General features: G+C 43.7%; 1 protein-coding gene across 3 annotated transcripts in view; it reads right to left on the bottom strand.

The window, feature by feature from the left end:
- Nucleotides 1-21,753, bottom strand: part of SPTBN4 (spectrin beta, non-erythrocytic 4) — a 353,544-nt gene that overhangs the window by 167,853 nt on the left and 163,938 nt on the right. For all 3 annotated transcript variants that reach the window (XM_082262860.1, XM_082262861.1, XM_082262862.1), the window contains one exon: nt 17,941-18,031. In XM_082262860.1, coding sequence (XP_082118986.1) covers nt 17,941-18,031 — 91 coding nt within the window. The remainder of the gene's footprint in view (nt 1-17,940; nt 18,032-21,753) is intronic.

The raw sequence follows: 21,753 nt of genomic DNA, 5'->3' as shown, positions 1-21,753 counted from the left end.
ACAGGAGCAAGTCAGTACAGAGGCACAGAGGAACACACAGGGATTTCTTCAGAATAACAAATGACCCAAAAGATGCTACTGAAAGAAGAATGAAATAAGATGTAAGCTGCTATGTATGGAGCGCAAACATTGCATCGCTGGAGGAGGGCACACTAGAAGATATGGGAAAACTAGTGGAGGAGTTTGATTGATTTGAACCACGAACCAGCCCCTTTTGGTGTTTGCATATCCTGTGACAACGTGTGGATCTGTCCATATATATGTGAGGTTTGCTCATTTATGAGAATAGATGAGCATGGTGATCTTGTGAATGGTCATTTTTTACACTTTCCCCCTGCACTTGGTGGTGGAATAGAGGTGATCCTGCCAGACTGCACAGAACATTGGTGATCTAGTGAAGTGTACCTACATTATTTTATGAGGGCTACATAGACTACAAGATTCATCGGCGATCTGGTGGACTATGGGATCGATGTTTATTATACCGTATTTTGAATAAGTCTGTGGGACTGTTCGTTGAGTGATTTGAGGACTGAGTCATCAATTTATTTCATTTGGGGATACCTACACACTATTCACTGAGAATAATTTCATTATTGTTTTTGCGCTACTATTCTTCTTTCCTTCATTACTATCAAATATTTTCGTTATTTGTTTAAGTGGCAGCATTATTGGTATAGATCTTCTGCCAGCGATTTGCTGGTGCTTCCTGAAGCGCGGAGATAATTCTACAGTATAGGTGCGGGGCTGTGAGTTATTTTTCAAAGTACAGGAGCAAGCACCTTGGTGAAAATTTGAAGTGCAGTGAACAGACACAGTACTGGTAGTGTTGTGTGCTAATTTTCGAAATGCAGGTAGTGTTGATGCACTGGAAAGATGGGGATATGCAAATAGGCAGCCTTGATGTCCATAGAGACCAGAAAGTCTGCAGGGTGAAAAGAAGCAATGACTGGTCTGACAGACTACATGCAAATTTTTTGCACTCAATTGGTTAAATTGATCCCCATCTCATTAATTGAATACCCACTTTTACTCTAGGGACAGTGAACAGGTTTGCCTAGAAACCAAAAACGTTTTTCCATGGCCATGCCGGTGACTCCCTAAAAGAGGAGTTGTACAAGAGCAGCATAGAGGTCTCACTTTGCGGAGATATTGGCAGGATTGACAACATGAAGGGTGGAAGTAGAGTTTGAAACTCTACCTAGTAGCCCCTGGATACCACGTCTATCACCTATGTGTCTGAAATGTGTTCAGTCCAGGTGGTATGAAAGACAAACTGATGTCCCCTCCACTTTAAGAGGGAGGGGAGCGTTTCCTTATTGCGAGGAGACCCCCTGTCATAATACAATAGTGCGGCAGAGGAGATCCCTGCATCACACAATGTTGTATTGACGCAGGATCTGTCAGGTATTTTTTTTTTGTTCAACCCACTGGTTGAACTAAAAAAACTGCACATGTATACCCAGTTTAAGGCTCCTCAGGTAAAAGCCCATCCAGGAAAAAAAAAAGGTTGCACCGCTCCTTCCTAGCCAAGCGCACATTAAATACATGAGACAGATTCTGAGGACGAGAAGAAGCACACTTATGTCCCCTGCATTCTGAGTCACCTATCAATAAAGTGATTTTAGCCATAAAGTCTGACATGACTGCAGAAATGCTTCCCTAAATAACACAAAGGACAAAGTATAATAAGCATAAGGACTCCAGCAGGGAATAATCGTTCAGGATGTCAGAGTTAGGCCCTAGGGCAGGAGCGCCACAAGCTTCTCCAGGTTCTCCGGTTATTGGATCAGGAGCTAGAGTGGCCTGCAGGGCCACTTTCTCTGTGCCTATGATCAGACATTCTGCAAGTGTGTACTCACAAGCCAACCACAAAGAATACTCACAACCAGTTGCAGGAACAGGAGGGGTTATATGGCCGTCTGTTGCAGAGAAGCAGGGTAACAGTGGTGCACATGTGCGCAATTTAGGGGAAAGTGTCACTTATATGCATAAAATTAACACAAAGAGGGGGCTGCGCAGGCTCAGTAAAGTGGGCACGGAGCACCTAATTCAAAAGTGCCACAATACATGAAAAGTTGTGGCTGGAGCTTCACCCATTAACACCTGGGGGAAGCACTGCCAGATGCAGTAGTACAATAAGCAGATACCAGTCACAAGAAGAGCAAGGCCTTGTGCCTTACTGCAGTGGTGCCTTGTGGCCCCCAAACAAAGCCAAGTTGCAATGCAGGACCCAGGGAACGTGCCCCATCCAAAATGTGCCCCTTTGATGGGCCTACTCACTAATGAGTCTTCAGAAACAAGGTTCCACCAGCAGGTGTACAAAAGCCCTGTACCTGTAAAGAGTTCTGTGGATGATTCACAGTACACTGGGTGTTTGGAGTGTACCCCAAACAGAGCCCAGTGTCCTAGGTGGTCACATTACAGGCCCAGTGTCCTAGGTGGTCACATTACAGGCCCAGTGTCCTAGGTGGTCACATTACAGGCCCAGTGTCCTAGGTGGTCACATTACAGGCCCAGTGTCCTAGGTGGTCACATTACAGGCCCAGTGTCCTAGGTGGTCACATTACAGGCCAACCCCACATCTTCATCATGGGAGGTTCCATTTACAGCCTCCAGGGCTATGCAAGGCATCAGTAAATCTGGAAAACTGCTCTCTGGCTCTGCAGAAGGTAAAAATAAGCTTGATTGAAGGAAATAGGGATCTTTATAAACAAAGAAACAAAATCTTGTAAAAAGGATTTTCTTCTCTTATGCCCCGTACACACGTGCAGATTATCTGAAGACTTTTGTCTGCAGACTTACCAAAACCATATAATATGAGGTCAAACCTAAACACTTTCAATTTGTATGCAATCCGGCAGGCCCTTGCACTACATAGAAAAGGTAAATCTGAAGACAAAGGTCTTCAGATAATCTGATAGTGTGTACAGGGCATTAGGCTAAGTTCACACTGGCATTAAAAGCAGGCATTTGACAGTCCCCTCCTTAAGAATCAGCTCTTGTAGGAGTTTGTGGTGCAGTTTTAATAAGCCAAAAAGACTTGTCAACTGCAACGCAAACGCGCATAAAACGCGCATAAGGCGCTGGGGAAGCATTTTAATGCTCATTAAACGCTTATCAACCGCACCCATTAACACGCATTAACGCAGTATTTTGAGCAAGTGTGAATGAGCCCTAACAGCTTTGTTTGCTAGTGCCTAATATCCTACAGGTAGCAGTAAAAGCCTCTTGTCTGAGAATTAACCCTGTGTTCCTTAATAAATGAAAAAGAAAGAGACCCGCTGACAATGCTCTTCTTCTTTGGCTTTCAAACCACATGGTAGCAATTGATTGCAATGCATTTGGATTCAACATTGATTACTTCCCATATTCAGTTCCTTTAGGGCCCCGTTTACACCGGTGCGACTTGTCATGTGATTTGACAGTTCCAAATCGCATGACAAGTTGCACCCTATTGTGATCAATGAAACTGTGCAAATCTGTGCGACTGTGACTTTGCGGAGCCGCACGGATTTTAAAAAAAAGGTTCCTGCACTATCTGTGCATGAAGTGGCACAAATGTCAGCCAAGCAGCACCTGAAATCGTGCTGACCTGCTACTTTGAAATCGTGTTACTTCAAGTGAAGAAGCACGATTTCAAAGTAACAACAATGTGAACCAGGGCTAAAGGAAGTTGTTCTCACCTGACATGAAGGCTTTTACAACAATCATTGCAGTTTCTGCTGCAACCTAAAAAATACAGCAAGTGCTGTATATCCATTCATTTTTGGGGATTTTCTTTTTGTCCTCGTGGCATTCTCATTTAAAGCTCATCTCCAGGGACAATTTAAGTTTAAGCAGTAACTGGCTCTTATATATGTATGCTGTTCTCACTTAGTAGATCTGTGCTTCCAATATGAAGCAATTCTTCTCCAACGTTTGCTTTCAGCTAGTGTGATTCCAGGATTTCCTGTGGAGAAGACCGGTCTTCTCTGCCTTTGCGCCATACAGTGGATGACCAGTTTCCTAACACCTACTCGTAGTTTTGATTTTGGTAGCTTTAAAGGGGTTGTAAACCCTGTTTTTTTTTTAAATAACAAACACGTTTATACTGCTCTGTGCAAAACCATTGCCCCTAAACTTCCTATTTGTTGGTAAGGCTCTATTTACACTTGTGCGACCTCAAAGTTGCGCCGACCAAAGTAGACCAAAGTAGTTCACAAACTACTTTGAAATGGCTGCAACTTTAAGTTCCACATATATGAATAGTTATAATTGGAAAACATGGGGAACGCGACCTTGATGTCCAAAGTTGCATGACACAATTGTCCATGGAGCCTTAAAGTGATTGTAAGCCCCCGTTCACATCGGGCCGATTTGACATGTCAAATCGCATGTCAAATTGGAGCCTATTGTCGGCAACGGCACTGTCTGAATCGTTGCGACCCCAACTTTGTGGCGCCGCACCGATTCCCAAAAGTAGTTTCTGCACTACTTTTGGCGACTTTAGGGGCGATTTCAGTAGATATCTGTGCAGGAACCCGCACAGATGTCTGTCAAATCGCCCCCAAACTCGCACATACATGCGGGTTTGAAAAGAGGAGGTTTGTGGCAGAGAAGGTAAGTACAGACATGTTGGTTATTTGTTTTTTAAAATGTACCTTGAAATCGTGCGTGTTCAGCCGAACTCGCATGATTTCAAACCCGCTCTCAGTGTGAACGAGGGCTAAAGGTACATTTAAAAAAAAAAAAAAAAAAACAACATGTCTGTACTTACCTTCTCTGTGCAGTGGAATTGCACAAAGCTGCCGTAAACTTCCTCTTTTCAGGCCCCCCGCTGGCACTCCTGGTCTCTCTCCTATGTCCAGTGCCCCCATGGAAAGTTGCTTCCTATTGGGGCACTAGTGCATGCTTGCACCCGAGCCCCACTGCTGCATCCATTGACACAGACCTCCTCTTTTCAGGTCCCCCACTGGCATTCCCGGTCTCTCTCCTATGTTCATTGCCCCCATGGAAAGTTGCTTCCTATTGGGGCACTAGTGAATGCTTGCACCCGAGCCCCACTGCTGCGTCCATTGACACAGACCTCCTCTTTTCAGGTCCCCCACTGGCACTCCTGATCTCTCTCCTATGTCCAGTGCCCCCATGGAAAGTTGCTTCCTATTGGGGCAATAGTTCATGCTTGCACCCGAGCCCCCCTGCTGCGTCCATTGACACAGACAGCGGGACTCGGCTCCGCCCCCTCGTCAATGGCTTTGATTGACAGCGCTGGGAGCCAATGGCTCCCGATGCCACAGCAAAGCCAGCGAGACTTGGAAGTGAGGGGAGAGAAGAGCTGCAGACATGCACAGCGTTGGATCGAATGAGGGCCCAGGTAAGTAAAAGGGGGGGATGCTGACCCCTAAATATTTTTTACCCAAATTCAAGGAATGCATTAAGGTAAAAAAATGTTTGGGCTTTACAACCACTTTAACCTAAGTGTTATTGTATAATTAGTTTGCAACATGTACGTTCAGCTTCAATTGAATCATTTCATATATTTGTACTTCACTGATAGCAGCTATCCCAACCTCTTCAAACTGCAGATTTTAAGCTGAATACACAAACAGATGTATAACCTGACTGAACATTTTTCATATAATTGTCTTTAGATTTACCAACAACAATATAATAAAAGGCCATACCTGAATCCAGTTGCCATACAATCTACTCTAGATTAGAACTATGTAATACAAAGCCATTCCTTTATGTACTACAAGGCCATACCCAAATCTATTCCATTTATTATCCACTCAGGGAGGCCCTTGCACTGCATAGTAGCCAGTAAATTCAAATGAGATTGTACAATCACAATGTAATACATTTGGCAAGTTTAAGGCTGGGTTTACACTTAAATCAGAATGTGTCCCTGTTCTCCGTTTAACGGACAAATCAGTCCCGAATTTTTGCCTGAATTCAGACCTGAAGCTGAGCCAAATACGCACAGGACCCCTGTACAATCCGCAGCTGCCACGGAGATGTGTGAACCGGCTCCATTGGGAACCGGGCACACTCTCTTGTCAGGCGAATTGGATGCAGGGAAACCTGCATTCAATTGGCACTAGCGTGAAACTAGCGTGAACCCAGCCTAAGAGGTCATTGTGACATGGAGTAGTCTACCCTCTGCCTAAATACGATACATGGCCAGACACTGCCAGTATTACTTATCACAGGTTGCATTAATTAATGCAAACTGTTCAATATTCATGACAGGTGCCTTGGACATGTGTTAAGCACCCAATACCAGGGTATGATGGAGCTATGTGCAGTTATCTAATGTAACGTGCAAATGTCTAAATGACGAGAACAGATTGCACCGTCAGCTGTTACAATGCTGCCTGACATTTTACCTAAGCTGCTTTTTAATGCAAATCCCAACCGAAAAAATTATAGAACCTTTTGAAATCAATCTATTTTTTTTCTCTATTTTAAGGACTATAAATAAAATGTTTATTTTTTTTTTAACTCAGATAAGTGAAAAATACTGCACATTTAAGTGTATTGAAGAATTCGTTTTGTTCATATTGTTGATTTAGAGAGCTTTCAAGGATGCATTTTAAAGTAAAATTCTAGAAACAGCATTCAATAAAGAGATAACTGTTTTTACTTTGTATGTGTATAAAATAAATTCATATTTTCGGAATAGTCAAACAAATATGTCTGGTTAGATTTTAAGTTGCATGAAGGTACATTATGTAGGATTTTGAGATCGCTCACACATTGATGACTAAAGTCTATGTAATGGGAAAAAGTGGGGAGCATGGAGTATCTCCTTCATCCACTACCCCTCAGCTCAGAGGGGATAAAACAGATAGAGAAGAAATTAGGTGGTGATGAAAGAGCATAGAAAGGAAAGTTGGGAGTGAAGGGGAAAGAGAAAAAACAGGGGTGGATATTGGGGAGTAAGGAAAGGGGTGGTTGTTTTCACATACACATTCATCATTGTAATGTCCATTTTATAGGATTTAGTCTAAAGCCCCGTGAACACGATCAGATTATCGAACGATCTGTCGTCTGTTTTTTGTGCCATGCTAGTCTGATGTGGAAAGTGAAGAGGTTATTTTCATACGAATTTTCCCGCACGACGGAATTCTACTTCAGAAGTGATGGCATGTGTTGGATTGCTTTGTATGTGTTCTTTCCTCTCTGAGCATGCCTAGTCTTGCTCTTAAGATTTTTTTCTGTCGAAATCTGTACTAATGAGACGAAAATCGGACGTTGTATTACGGACAACAAAAATTTTATAGCCTGCACATCAGGATTTTGTCAGCCAAAAAGTCGGAGTTGGCTGTCGAAAGCACCATACTAACAATCCGAAAATCGGCAGATCGGTCGTCGGACGAAATTTCCCTTCAGAATTTCTTATCATGTGTACGGGCCTTTAGTGCCGGTTCACACTAACATGGCACGACTTCGGCGCGACTTGCATGGACTTCATATAATGACTGTCAATGCAAGTCGCTACCAAGTCGCCCCAAAGTAGTACAGGAACTATATTCTAAGTCGGAGCGACTTGAGTCACTCCTATTAAAACAGTTCCCATACCACTGCATGGACCGCGACTTGTCGCCGGACAAGTCGCGGTAGTGTGAATGGGGTCTTAGATTATTACAAAATCCTGGGTTTTCTGAAGGCTTCCCTTGCAACTCAGGTATGGGATATGATGCTTTCCTATAATTTTGAGTAGTGACGAGGCACTCCATTCTCATTATCCATTCTTTGTTCTCATTGTGGAGTCCAGTTCTGTGACCCTTCGGTAATCAAAGGAATATGTTGCATGTGTTGGTGATGAGGGTTTCGTTTTCTGACCGCTGTTAAGATTCAATGTTTTTGTGATAAAGTGAGTCGGTAATCATGGAAACCAATGTGACCTTTGGAATGTTGTGGACTTTTGCTCTTGCAAAATATCACAGGGATCTTTTTCCCAAATGGTTTTAATGGCTACATGCCCAACATATATGGGTCATGGTGGCTGCTCCAGCAGATTTTAGGTAGGGAAGGGTAATACAAATGGGGATAACAAAAACCATCAGAGGTTAAAAAGAACCCACTGATAAGTAGTTACCATCTGAGATTGAAGTGAAGCAGTTTAACAAAAGAATATAAGCACTTTCACCAGTTAACAATGAGAAAGTTGTCATTTTTAATTGGTGAAGGGTGAAGGTGTTTATAACTTTTGGTGCAATTACTTGAAAATAGTGCCATAAAAAAGAAAATTCTTAAAAATTGTTTTATTCTTATTTAAATGTACAATTAAACTGCTTGGATTTCAGATGGTAACAACTTATTTTTAGTGGTCTCTCTTTAACCCCTGATGGTTTTTGTTATGTGGAATTATTGGTTACGAGATCTGCACTATTACTATACAGTGAGTCAGTGAACTTACTTATTATCTATCTTCCCATTTTGAATGTAGTTGTTTTTTTAAATAATAGTAATGGGGGAACTCCGACTTTAGAAAAGGTTCCTGTACTACTTGAAGGAGACTTCTATCCGACTTGTGCCCAAAGACTTTAATAAAAGTCGCCTCTAAGTCAGCTCCTCATCTATATTGATGTGATTTGGATCCGACATTACAGAAAGATTACCCAGGCATTCCCTGAAAGTCACTTCAAAGTTATACTCAAGTCGCTAGCAAATCGCCAGAAAGTCGCATGGCAAATTGCACATTATGTCGAGGTAGTGTGAACCGAGCCTATACGGTCATAAAGTTGCTTGCAGTGGGGGTTGACCATTCCTTACACACAAGTTTATATACTACAGTTATAACTTGGAACATTCAGTCTCGTATCAGAGCTTGCAATCATGCATGCGTCTGTGATCACCTGAGTGAATACATCCCCAAAAATGTAAAAAAAAAAAATTAAACTATCACATGACCATGAGATTATAAGGGTGGGCTGGGAGAGAGTAAGGCATTGTTCACACCATGCTGCAGAGACTTTGGTTTTTCTGCACGCAGTCTGCAAAGACACACAAAAAAAACATTGGTTCTGTATGTGCCCTGTTCACACCACAACAATGGTATCGCATGCAGATTTTTTCTGTGCAGGAATCTGCAATGTGTATGCAGTTTTCTGTACAGGAAAAAACTGATATGACATCAACATTGGTGTGGATAGGGCACATAACTGACGCGCATGAGTAACTGATGTAAACTGATGTGAAACTGCAAGTGAAATCTGCGCAGTTCTCATATTAGTTTTCATGCATTTATTGTGTGAATGAGCCCTTAGTAAAATACTGTGTAGCTGAAAAAGAAAGAAAGAGGTAGGGTCCATCATCATGTGCATTTTGTTTGGCAGAGCATTTATAGAGGATTTGATTCAGCCATTTGGATATTGTTACAGGGGAAGCTGCTGGTGTAAAGAATTTGCCCCAGCCTTTGGTACAGGTGCAGTATAGGAGGGAAGGCTGAGTTATTAATTAGAGAAACCCACATAAGAGGAGATCTTGGACCACCTTATCCTAGACATTAAGAAAATGGCATGTAATGGATGGTAGAGGGAATGATTGTTTTTTTAACGTCAATTTTGTCCAGGGTGGGGCTATAAAACGTCTAAAGCACATGTGTCAAACACAAGGCCCCGGGGCCATTTTATGTGGCCCTTGTAGCCAGGGCTTTTTTTCAGCCGCAACATGGCAGAACTCCATTCTGCCACCTCTGGCTTTTGACCTCTGCTCTCAACTCACCACTATCGCTTGTAAACACAGAAGCCTTCTGTGTTTACAAGGACAGCTTTCCTCTCAGCGGCTCGCAACTCTCACATATCCCTACCTGCCCTGCATGTACTCATGGCGGGGACGGATTACAACCAATGATCTCCCTGCAAGTGAGAGAGAGACAGAGCCACCTACACTGCTGGGAGGCACTAAAGCAGGGCTGGGTGGGCGAGATGCAAGGAAGCTTTAGGGGGTGGGGGGGGCGGGAGAGATGAGGGCTGTTGATAGAATTCGGGGCAGAGGCAGGGAGTGGGGGGGGGGAGTGGTACAGAGGTTTAGAACAGAGGAGGAGGGGTGTAATTGAAATGTGGACAGCCTGTGAAAGAGAGCTGAACACTGCACTCCCAAACCCTGCACTCTGTATGTAGCGCACTCCTCAACCCACTGTACAGAGTAAACTCCTGAACTCTACAATCTGTACGTAGCATACTCCTAAACCCTGCACTCTGTATGTAGCACATTCCTGAACTCTGAACCAGCCCTTTGAGGACAACCATAATGCCTATGCAGCCTTTTGATGAAACGGAGTTTGACACCCCTGGTCTAAAGGGACTAGTGATTAACCTATATGAGTCCAGAGCCTGGAAAAGCAGTTGTGGAACCATTCTATGATTCTGGTAAGCTTGGTAGAAGATGTCTGGAGCATTTGCTCCCACTTTCCAATTAGGAACACAGAGTATCTTGCTGTTCAATCTGTAAATCCTGCAAAGGCCCTCTGGAGTATTTTTTTTTCTTGTCAACGGGTATGGTCTGAAATAAGTAGGAGGAGTGTATGAGTGACGTCCATTTATTTATTTATGAGAATATTTATTCTACCCAGCCAGAACAATAGATTTCAGTGTCCTCAGGTCTGATAGAAGTTTCTGTAAAAGGGGTAAGTAATCAACAGTGAGTAGCTGTGAAGCATCGGAGAGGATCTTAAGGGCTCTTTCACACAGGCGGACCATTCAGATCCGCCTGTCCGTTTTTTTGGCGGATCTGAACGGTCATCCCATGCTTCCCTATGGGGCATCGGATGTCAGCGGAGACATGTCCGCTGACATCGGATCCGTCAAACCCTATTTTCCATCCGTCCAGCGGATCGGATGAGAACGTACCGTCGGTCTGTTCCCATCCGATTACCCCCATAGAGATGCATGGGAAACTGACAGCTGTGTCTCCGCACACTGCGTGGAGACACAGCTGTCATCCTCCTGCTCAGCGGGGGATCGGCGGATCGTTCCCCCGCTGAGAAAAACGTACAATACAAAAATCAAATATTCTCCTTTATCTGGGATAAGTATAAACCCAGTGTAAATCGCAATACTCTTTTCATCTAAAAAAAAAGGTGGGCTCAAACATACCAACTTATTATTTTTTAGCGCAAATAACTTAACTAGCAACATATCACACTTCTTTTGATTTACCTCTTTGGATTTCCATTGAAGCACTCGAATTGGATCCTATTTTCTATATTTCTATTAAATTTCATGGATTCCCCCAAAACTCCTTAAAATTATCCACAATCCTATTATCAAGCATTCTCTTTCACCTTAGGAAAAATATACAGTAAATATTTCTGACAATTTACTGTATGTCATCTTATGCCCCCATCTTCCAATTATACATATCCCGATATTCACTCCAGGCTTTCTTGAACTCACCAAATTTAAATGGTGGGTCTCCCACAATATGTGTTAAATCATTAACCTAATTTCCTTTACAAATGTTTTAAGCCTTTCCTCTATTAGATCTTTGCAGAATTTACCTCATCAGGAAATCCCTAGAATTCTCAAATGATAAACTTTCATATTATTGGTTCCTCATCTGTTCTTCATAATCTGAGTTTTTTTTAAAAAAAATCTGTTTAAATAACCTGTTGACCACAGATCTCATTACATCTATCTATGCATCTGTATTGGGAGGATGAACCCCCTATCCACATTAATATAAGGTAAAAAGGCATTATCATCTATTATTCTAGGCGATCTTATCAAAGCTACATGCTGGCATCATATTGCTCTATTAATATTACTGAAATTGAATCTAATTATAAGCTACTTATGGGTGAGTTAAGGGTTCCCCAAGGCCTAGCCAGATCTAAACCTTTGATATCTAACAAATGCTTTAGGGGCTGCCAGGCAAATGGAACCCTCATACATATTTGGTGGGATTGTCCCAAAATTAAACAATTTTTGAAAGATATTTAAAGAATAATACATACTTTAATAGGTAAAAGAATATAAAAGAAATCCAAGAAGCGTTATTGAATTTAAAACCTCCCAACTGCACCAAAAATTAATTTTTACTCTTGACGTTCCTATTTACTGCAGCCAAACAGACTCTGGCGAAGGCTTGGTGGTCCTCTAACCCTCCTTCCACCCAAGTCATAAATAAGATGATGTGGTATATGTCCAATGAAAAACTTGCTGCCATCATTCACAATAAATCCCATACATTTGGGAAAATCTGGTCTCCTTGGATTGAATCTTATCTTCCAAAAGACATTGATAGGTCCTTGTTATACATATAAAGCAAAAGATTGCTTATATTAGCATCCACATGCTCATTCCTCGAGTATATTTGCCTTCCTGGACCCTCCTCCATTTATATTCGATTTCTCTCTTTTATATTCTTCTCTTTCCTTTTACATCTCTTTAATTTATCTCACATCAACATTTATATATTTATCTATGCTAAAATAGCACTACAATATGTATACCTCTATGATTTATTTACTTTTTAAACTCTATTGCCATTTATACCATTGGACTTATGACTGATAACATAAGCATATTATCTTTAATCATAGTTACTACTGAATAAATGTCTCTGTATGCATCTTCTTTTCCTGTATTATTGTTTGATATTTTAATAAAAATGTACTGAATGAAAAAATAAAGAAAAGAAAGCAAGGGGCTCAAATGTGAAGGGGGAACTCTAATGTGAAGGTGGGAGGGAACTCTAATGTGAAGGAGGAGGAAACGCTTATGTGAAGGGTGGAAATCTGATGTCAAGGGCGGAAATCTGATGTGAAGGGGGGAAATCCGATGTGAAGGGGGGGACTGTGATGTGAGGGGGGGACTGTGATGTGAAGGGGGGGGACTGTGATGTGAAGGGGGGGACTGTGATGTGAGGGGGGTGGGAACTGTGATGTGAAGGGGGGGGACTGTGATGTGAGGGGGGGGAACTGTGATGTGAGGGGGGGACTGTGATGTGAGGGGGGACTGTGATATGAGGGGGGACTGTGATGTGAGGGGGGGACTGTGATGTGAGGGGGGGAACTGTGATGTGAGGGGGGACTGTGATGTGAGGGGGGGAACTGTGATGTGAGGGGGGGAACTGTGATGTGAGGGGGGACTGTGATGTGAGGGGGGGGGGGGGACTGTGATGTAAAGGGAGACTTTTATGTGATGGGGGGACTCTGGTATGATGGGGACACTGATACGAAGGAAACGGACTCTGATGTGAAGAAAAGTACTTTGATGTGAAGAGGGGAGCCCCCATGTGGTGCCAAGGAGACAGTTACATCATCGTCCAGTGCAGATGTGAGTATCCTTCAGCCCATTGAATACAGTTTGGCACTGGGGTGCCTTCTGATTTTGCATACTCTTAAGGGATCCAATGACTGAAAACAGGTTGAGAAACGCTGTCCTAATACATGTGCTATTTGTTACAGACATGTAGGCATATAGGGAAGTAACATTCACTCTTCACTCTTGCGCTACTCCTAAGTAATGTCAGATGTCACTTCCAGGTTGTGACTCATGGCACAGAAGCCTGTTAAGTGAATATGGAATACTGGTTTCCTGCATTTGTCACACTGTGTGACAGACTATCAGTGACTCACGCACAGCCAGTGGCAATAGGGAGACCTGAAGAGATAGAAAAACAGGGAGAGCTAGCTGGAGAGGATAAAAAAAAGATGTGTTGACAGTATGCCTCCTGCACCCCCAGATCAGACAGGCTAGATCCCACCCTGGTGGAGACCAGATCATCACACCTATATGAGCTAGTTAGTCTACCCAATGTTGCACTGTAAACCATAGTCCTGGCTTACAGCGCAACTACTCTACCACAAGGACTTTAGGTAGATTATAATTACCACCAAAGTTCCAATAGCATGTTCTGGCGACCAGTTTACATTAAATCTAGAGTAAACTTGGGCTTTACGGGTTCACTCCACTGCTTGCTGGCTCCCACTGCTTATGCAAGCCTTCCCTTCCCTAGCTTTTTGCTCCATTTGCCTGCTAAAACTAAGAGAAAAATCCCTGTGTAAACTCACAGTAACATATTATTATGATGGAACCAGCAGGTGAACACAAAAGTGGAGAAGCAAAAGGGAGGTAAGAATAGACTGCTGGTGCACAGGTAATTAGGTTAACCTGCTGCTGCAGAAAATGGTAGCAGGTAATTGGAGAGGAAATAAACACAGAAAATAAAAAATGTTGGTAAAAATACATGCAAGTTCTATTTTGCCAAAAAATGTCCCTTTCCCCTAACACACATATGTCAAACACAAGGCCAGAGGGCCAAAAATGGCCCACCCAGCCATGTAATGTGGCCCTCGCACCCAGAGCTTTTTTTCAGCCCTTGCCCTCCACTCCCCACTCACCATTGTCACTTGTAAACACAGAACTCTTCTGTATTTACAAGGACAGCCTTGCTCTCGGCGGCAGATCTCTGCACGCACTCACAGCGGGGCATGCCTGAGACAGATGCTGACCAATGATCTCCCTGGAAGGTGAGGCACTGCTAAACTAGTACACTGGTACTAAAGCAGGGCCAGGTAGGTGAGATGGGAGGAATGGGAGGAAGCTAGCTTTGGTGGGGGGAGACATGAGGGCTGTCAAGTGAGATGTGCTCAGAGGTGAGGAATGGGGGAGAGTGGTGCAGAGGTCAGAGCCAAGGAGGAGAGGTGGAAGTGAAAAGTAGACAGCATATGCTGTACACTGTGCATAGCACACCCCTAAACCCTGCACTCTCTATGTATAATACTCCTCAACCCTGCACTCTCTATGTATAATACTCCTCAACCCTGCACTCTGTAGAGTACACAGCACACCCCTTAAGTCTGCATTCTCTACATAGTGCACTCCTGAACTCTGTACACGGTGTTCTCCTGAACTATGCTCTCTCTCCCACTTAATAACTTAAGTTATTACTAAAACCAGTAATAATTAAATGTAGAGGCAATTATTTCATATGATAAAGAGTAGATACAGAGGTGGCGATTCACCTTGCTGTTTATCTTTATTACAACTTAAATCCAGCCTTAACTTTAGTCTTGCACAGTTGTATAGGCTGCTCTCCTGTACTCTGATATTACTGCATGCTGAGAGCTTCTCATAATGTTCATTAGAAGCTGGAGAAACTCAGATAGATCCCATTTCATTTCTGGCCTGGAAGACATTCTGGGGGGATTTACTAAAACTGGAGCACTCAGGATCTGGTGCAGCTGTGCATGGCAGCCAATCAGCCTCTAACTATAGCTTGTTCAATTAGGCATTGGTAATAAAACCTGAAAGCTAATTGGTTTCTATGCAGAGCTGCACCAGATTTTGCACATTCCAGGTGTAGTAAATAACCCCCATAGTCGTAAAGATACGACCGGCCATTTGAGGGCAACCATAATGCTGATGTGGTCTGTGATGAAATTGAATTTGACACCCCTGCCCTAGCATTTTTTTTCTTGTGCGTACACTGTATAGTATTAGATGCAAAGGATGAAGTATGGGAATGTGTGCATGTGAAGGTATTACATTATCAGTGGCTGCCCAAAGCCCAAAGATGAGCAATGGTGGAACAGGAAGAAGCAGAGGAGAAGATAGTGGCAGAAGACAGAGAGGTAACAGAAAGCCTGGATCGGATACCATTCGAGAACATACTTGCACATTGTGGCAAGAGCCCACCTGCCACAGCAGTCTGTTTCACTTTATGTGAGCCTGTTGCTGTGTTCTACATGGGCAAAGAACAGTTTCACTTTAAATAATAGATAAAACATCTAATAGTAATAATTTTACTGTAACTGTGTGAACCCTGGGAACCTGTAGATAGAGGATGAGGAGGTGGTGATAATGTTAAAGGAAACTCACATACGCATTATTATTCTCCTTCTAGAGCACAATACTCCAGGGTCCTGAATGCGAGAACACACGGCATGTCTACCATTTATAGTGCTGTGTACTTGGACCCCTGCTTACCCGTTCTTACAAAAAACGTACAATACCATACAGCAGGAGAAATGTTATCCATTGTTGTACATTTTCTGCTTCAAATAAAGGGCAATACAACACAATACAAAGAAAACATTTCTATTGGTACCTACCTTTCCGAAGGTTTGTTTTAATAAAGACAAAAGATATGTATACTGTACATATGTATGTATGTATGTATGTATATATATATACACACACACATATACATACACAGTATCTCACAAAAGTGAGTACACCCCTCACATTTTTGTAAATTTTTTATTATATTTTTTCATGTGACAACACTGAAGAAATTACACTTTGCAAAACTAGTGATTGTACAGCTTGTATAACAGTGTAAATTTGCTGTCCCCTCAAAATAACTCAACACACAGCCATTAATGTCTAAACAACTAGCAACAAAAGTGAGTACACCCTTAAGTGAAAATGTCTAAATTGGGCCCAATTAGCCATTTTCCCTCCCCGGTGTCATGTGACTCATTAACTTTACAAGGTCTCAGATGTAAATAGAGAGCAGGTGTGTTAAATATGATGTTATCGCTCTCACTCTCTCATACTGGTCACTGGAACTTCAACATGGCACCTCAAGGCAAAGAACTCTCGGAGGATCTGAAAAAAAGAATTGTTGCTCTACATAAAGATGGCCTAGGCTATAAGAAGATTGCCAAGACCCTGAAACAAAGCTGCAGCACGTTTGCGAAGACCATACACCATTCCACTCAGAAACAGGCCTTGCCATGGTTGACCAAAGAAGCTGAGTGCACATGCTCAGCGTCATATCCAGAGGTTGTCTTTGGGAAATAGACATATGAGTGCTGCCAGTACTGCTTCAGAGGTTGAAGGGGTGGGGGGTCAGCCTGTTAGTGCTCAGACCACACGCTGCACACTGCATCAAATTGGTCTGCATGTCATCCCAGAAGGAAGCCTCTTCTAAAAATGATGCATAAGAAAGCCCACTAACAGTTGGCTGAAGACAAGCAAACAAAGGACATAGATAGAACCATATCCTGTGGTCTGATGATACCAAGATAAACTTATTTGGTTCAGATGGTGTCAAGCGTGCGTGGTGGCAACCAGGTGAAGAGTACAAAGACAAGTGTGTCTTGCCTACAAACAAGCATGGTGGTGGAGTGTCATGGTCTGGGGCTGCATGGATGCTGCCGGCACTGGGAGCTACAGTTCATTGAGAGAACCATGAATGCCGGCATGTACTGTGACATACTGTAGCAGAGCATGATCCCCCTCTTTTCCAAGACTGGGCCGCAGGGCAGTATTCCAGCATGATAACGACCCCAAACACACCTCCAAGACGACCACTGCCTTGCTAAAGAAGATGAGGGTAATGATGAGGTGATGGACTGGCCAAGCATGTCTCCAGACCTAAACCCTATTGAGCATCTGTGGGGCATCCTCAAACAGAAGGTGGAGGAGAGCAAGGTCTCTAACATCCACCAGCTCCGTGATGTCGTCATGGAGGAGTGGAAGAGGACTCCAGTGGCAACCTGTGAAGCTTAAATGAACTCCATGCCCAAGAGGGTTAAGGCAGTTCTGGAAAATAATGGTGGCCACACAAAATATTGACACTTTGGGCCCAATTTGGACATTTTCAGTTAAGGGTGTACTCACTTTTGTTGCCAGCGGTTTAGACTATAATGGCTGTGTGTTAAGTTATTTTGAGGGGACAGCAAATTTACACTGTTATACAACTGCACACTCCCTACTTTACATTGTAGCAAAGTGTCATTTCTTCAGTGATGTCACATGAAAAGATATAATAAAATATTTACAAAAATGTGTGGGGGTGTACTCACTTTTGTGAAATACTGTATATATCTTCTATGGTGCTTTTTAAAAATTCTGAAGGCTCTTAAATTTGATGGACTGATTCCAAATTCACCTTTATTTCGTCCATCACTGCACTAGCAAATTACATCCTAGGCATAAACACTTTTCAGCAGGCTTTTCTCATAATGATCACAAGGATAAAATATAGGCTTACCTCATTGCAGTCTTGCAGAAAGTGTTGAAGTTGCAAATGATCTTTCAATCTTTGTAGCCATTTCTGAGCGAGCGCCATATTACGCTGACTCCTGGGGACAAAAATCAAGGATAAAGTTGCAATAATTTACACACATTTGAACAGCCACTGATTCTTTAACCACTTCAATACAGGGCACTTTCACCCCCTTCCTGCCCAGGCCAATTTCCCCCTTTTAGCGATGTTGCATTTTGAATGACAATTGCGCGGTCATGCAACACTGTACCTACACCAAATTGATGTCATTTTCCCCCCACAAATAGAGCTTTCTTTTAGTGGTATGTTTCCTTTTTGCTAAACAAATAAAAAAAGACCGAAAAGTTTGAAAAAAAAAAAATTGTTTTTTGTTTATGCTATACAATTTTGTAAATAAATAAGTTTTTTCCTGCACTGATGAACACTGATGAGACTGCACTGACAGGCACTGATGAGGTGGCACTGATGGGGTGGCACTGATGAGGCGGTACTGATAGGCAGCACTGATAGGCGGCACTGATATGTGGCACTGATAGGTAGCACTGATATGCAGCAATGGTGGGCACTGATAGGCGGCACTGCTGGGCACTGATCGGCAGCATTGATGGGCACTGATAGGTGGCACTGATGGGCACTGATAGGCGGCACTGGTGGGCACTGATAGGCGGCACTGATCGGCACTGACGGGCGGCGCTGATGGGCACTAATGGGCACTGATAGGCGGCACTGGTGGGCAATAATGGACACTGGTGGGCGACACTGATAGCTGGAAATGATGGGCAGCACTGATAGGGAGGGCACTGGCGGGCAGTACTGATGGGGAGGGCAATGGGGGGCTCCCATGGGTGGGCATCCCTGGTGGCTCTAGTGGAACCCCCCCCCGAGGGTCTGCACTGGTAATCAATGATCTGATTACCAGTGCTGACCCCCCCCCCCCCCTGTCAGGGGAGCCGCCGATCGGCGCTCCTTTACTCGTGCCTGTCAGGCACGAACTAAGGAAAGCCGATCAATGGCTCTTCCTGTTTACTATGTGACCAGTCGTGATTGGACACGGCTGATCACATGGTAAAGAGCCTACGTCAGTAGGCTTTTTACTGAGATCGGGGGAGATGCAGGGAGTCAGAGTGACACCTCGCATCACCGATCGCCGCTCTGCGCGCCCCCGGTCAGGATAATACAACCACATTCCCGCGGTCATTTGCCTATAGGGCGCGCAGGAAGTGGTTAACAGAGTAAGTCTCCGTTGCTAGTAATAAGGGCTCTCTTCGTTAAAGCGTTTGTAAATCCATCATTCTATATTCCTGATATGTGGCTGCTGTACCATTTACTTGTATGAAAAATTATCCTGTTCTCTTTGTATTGCTTCCTTTGTGTGAAATGTATGTGTCCCTGCCAGTCCCTCTGCTTTCCTATTAAAAACTGACCACACTAAGCAGGAGAACCCACCGTGCTCAGTTCTCTAGCTGTTCTGGGAACTCAGCCTGCTCTCCTTCAAAGATCAGACTTGACCTGACACCCCGCCCCTCTGCACAGCCATTCACTGGGAAGCTCAATGTGCTGAGGCTTCTCCTCTCCTCGGCTATTATGCAGCTGAGAACAGAGCGAATGTGATCACTTATAAAAAAGGGGGGGTAATCAGGAAAGGTATTTATAATGTTTTAATTTGCTATATACAAATGTTTTGCCTTTCATTTGAGTGCAGCATAGACAGGGGATTTCAGGGCTTTTATGTGCATTTTTGTGCATGAAGTGCCATACAGGAGATTCTTTGGGGCAGGATCAACTATTTTTGGCTCACAGACTTATGGGAGCACCATGTGTACAATGCATTTTTGCATGGCTTTTTGTGTGCTCCAAAAACACTCCATTCTGCTTTGTGATGTTTGAAGGTTGTTCAGCTCAAATGAGTGCAGACTTGTAGGTCAACTTTGGACCAGAAGGATTTACCCCCTTAATGAGCAGGCCATTTTTTGCGATACGGCACTGCGTTACTTTAACTGACAATTGCACGCTGTACCCAAATAAAATTGATGTCCTTTTTTTGTCGATTTTTATTTTTTGCGCTATAAACAAAAAAAGAGCGATAATTCTGAAAAATAAATAAATAAATTAATATTTACTGTCTGCTATTTAACATTCCCGATAAAAATAAATACAGTAAATAAAAAAACTGGATTTTTGGCATTGTAAAATCCTTTTCTCTGATGTTCATTGACGGACACAGCTCCAGATCTTCTTGACCCTTTGGTTTTATGCTGCCCCCTACAGGAGTAGGACACTAAGCAGAAAAAGGTTGGACTATGCCTATAGGGCAGTCCCAGGGGGTATACTCCCACTTCCTGCTCTATGTTTTCAGTTTTGTAACAGGCAGTGTCAGAAAAACATAAAACCCAACTCAATAGAGGGGTGGGTGCTGCGTCCATCAATGAACATCAGAGAAAAGGATTTTACAGTAAGACAAAAATCCAGTTTTCTCTTTTGTTTATTGACGAACACAGCTCCAGGTGACCCTTGGGACGGCCCAATGCAGTGTCAGATGGGTGGGAAGAACACAGCAGGAAAACTCACTCCCAAAGGCTAAATATAGTCAACCAGGTAAAACAGGAGCTCGACCAGGAAAAACTGGTGCTTACCTGACAAAAAACACCCTCAGAGAGGACTAATCCTCTCCAACAGCGGCCTGCAAAACCTTGCGGCTAAAAGAAGCATCTGCAGATGCCAACACATCCACCTTATAACATTTTTTGAAAGTGTGCACGGACAACCAGGTGGTAGCTTTGCAAACCTGCACTACTGACGCCTGATGACGGAAGGCCCAAGAGGCACTAAGCGCCCTCGTAGAATGCGCCTTAACAGGAAAAGGAGGATCCTGACCCTTACGGGGTCCATCCGTAAGGACCAAAAGAGAATTCGATTTTCGGAACAACTCAGTCGCCGCCAGGTACACACCCTGATTGCCCGAATCACATCCAAAGATTGTAAGGCAATCTCTTTAGGATGCTTAGGCTTAGGACACGAGGAAGGCAACACAATGTCTTCATTGAAATGGAAACCAGAGACGACTTAAGAAGTAACGACTGTCGGGGACGAAGCACCACTTTGTCTCTGTGAACCACCAGACAGGGTGAACGACAAGACAATGCAGCCAACTCCAACAACCTGCGAGCAGAAGTAATAGCCACCAAGAAGGCTACCTTCTGTGACAGAGTAAACAGAGAAACCTTATTTTCAAAAGGCACCGCCAACTGACCCATTTTGTGGCCACTGCTTGCCAGACAGCCCAGATCAGAACCAAGCTCACTGACTTTGAACGCTTATGGGCAGCCCGTGACCCGCAGCCGCATTTGATTTCAGCTCTATATAGACTGCTAGAACTGGCCAAGCCCTCCTCTAAACCATACTTCATCAGGGAATGGGAAAAGGACTTGGACCTTGAGTTTACCTCGGACCAACTCCACCGCTTGTACCGTTTGACCTACTCCAGTTCTGTGGACTCGAGGACACAGGAGAATAACTATAAGCTGCCCACCAGATGGTACCGGGTTCCGGTGACTTTAGCTAGATTTTTCAGATGAGTGCTGGCGGGGCTGTGGGCAGAGAGGGACGCTCCTTCACATATGGTGGACGTGCCCTCGGATTCGGCCCTTTTGGGAGATGGTGCGGAAATACATCCTGGACGGGATCGGTCTGGACTTGCCGGACTCCCCGGGGCTTTTCCTTCTGCACGCCCCCCCCCCCCCCCCCCGGTTCCCATCCCGAGATATAAACGGGGGGCTCTCCCGCACTTACTCAATGCCG

Source organism: Pelophylax lessonae, assembly GCF_965119305.1.
Source record: "Pelophylax lessonae genome assembly, chromosome: 7".
Taxonomy (NCBI): domain Eukaryota; kingdom Metazoa; phylum Chordata; class Amphibia; order Anura; family Ranidae; genus Pelophylax; species Pelophylax lessonae.
Note: the sequence above shows the minus strand (reverse complement) of the source record. Positions and strands in the feature narration are given on the sequence as shown.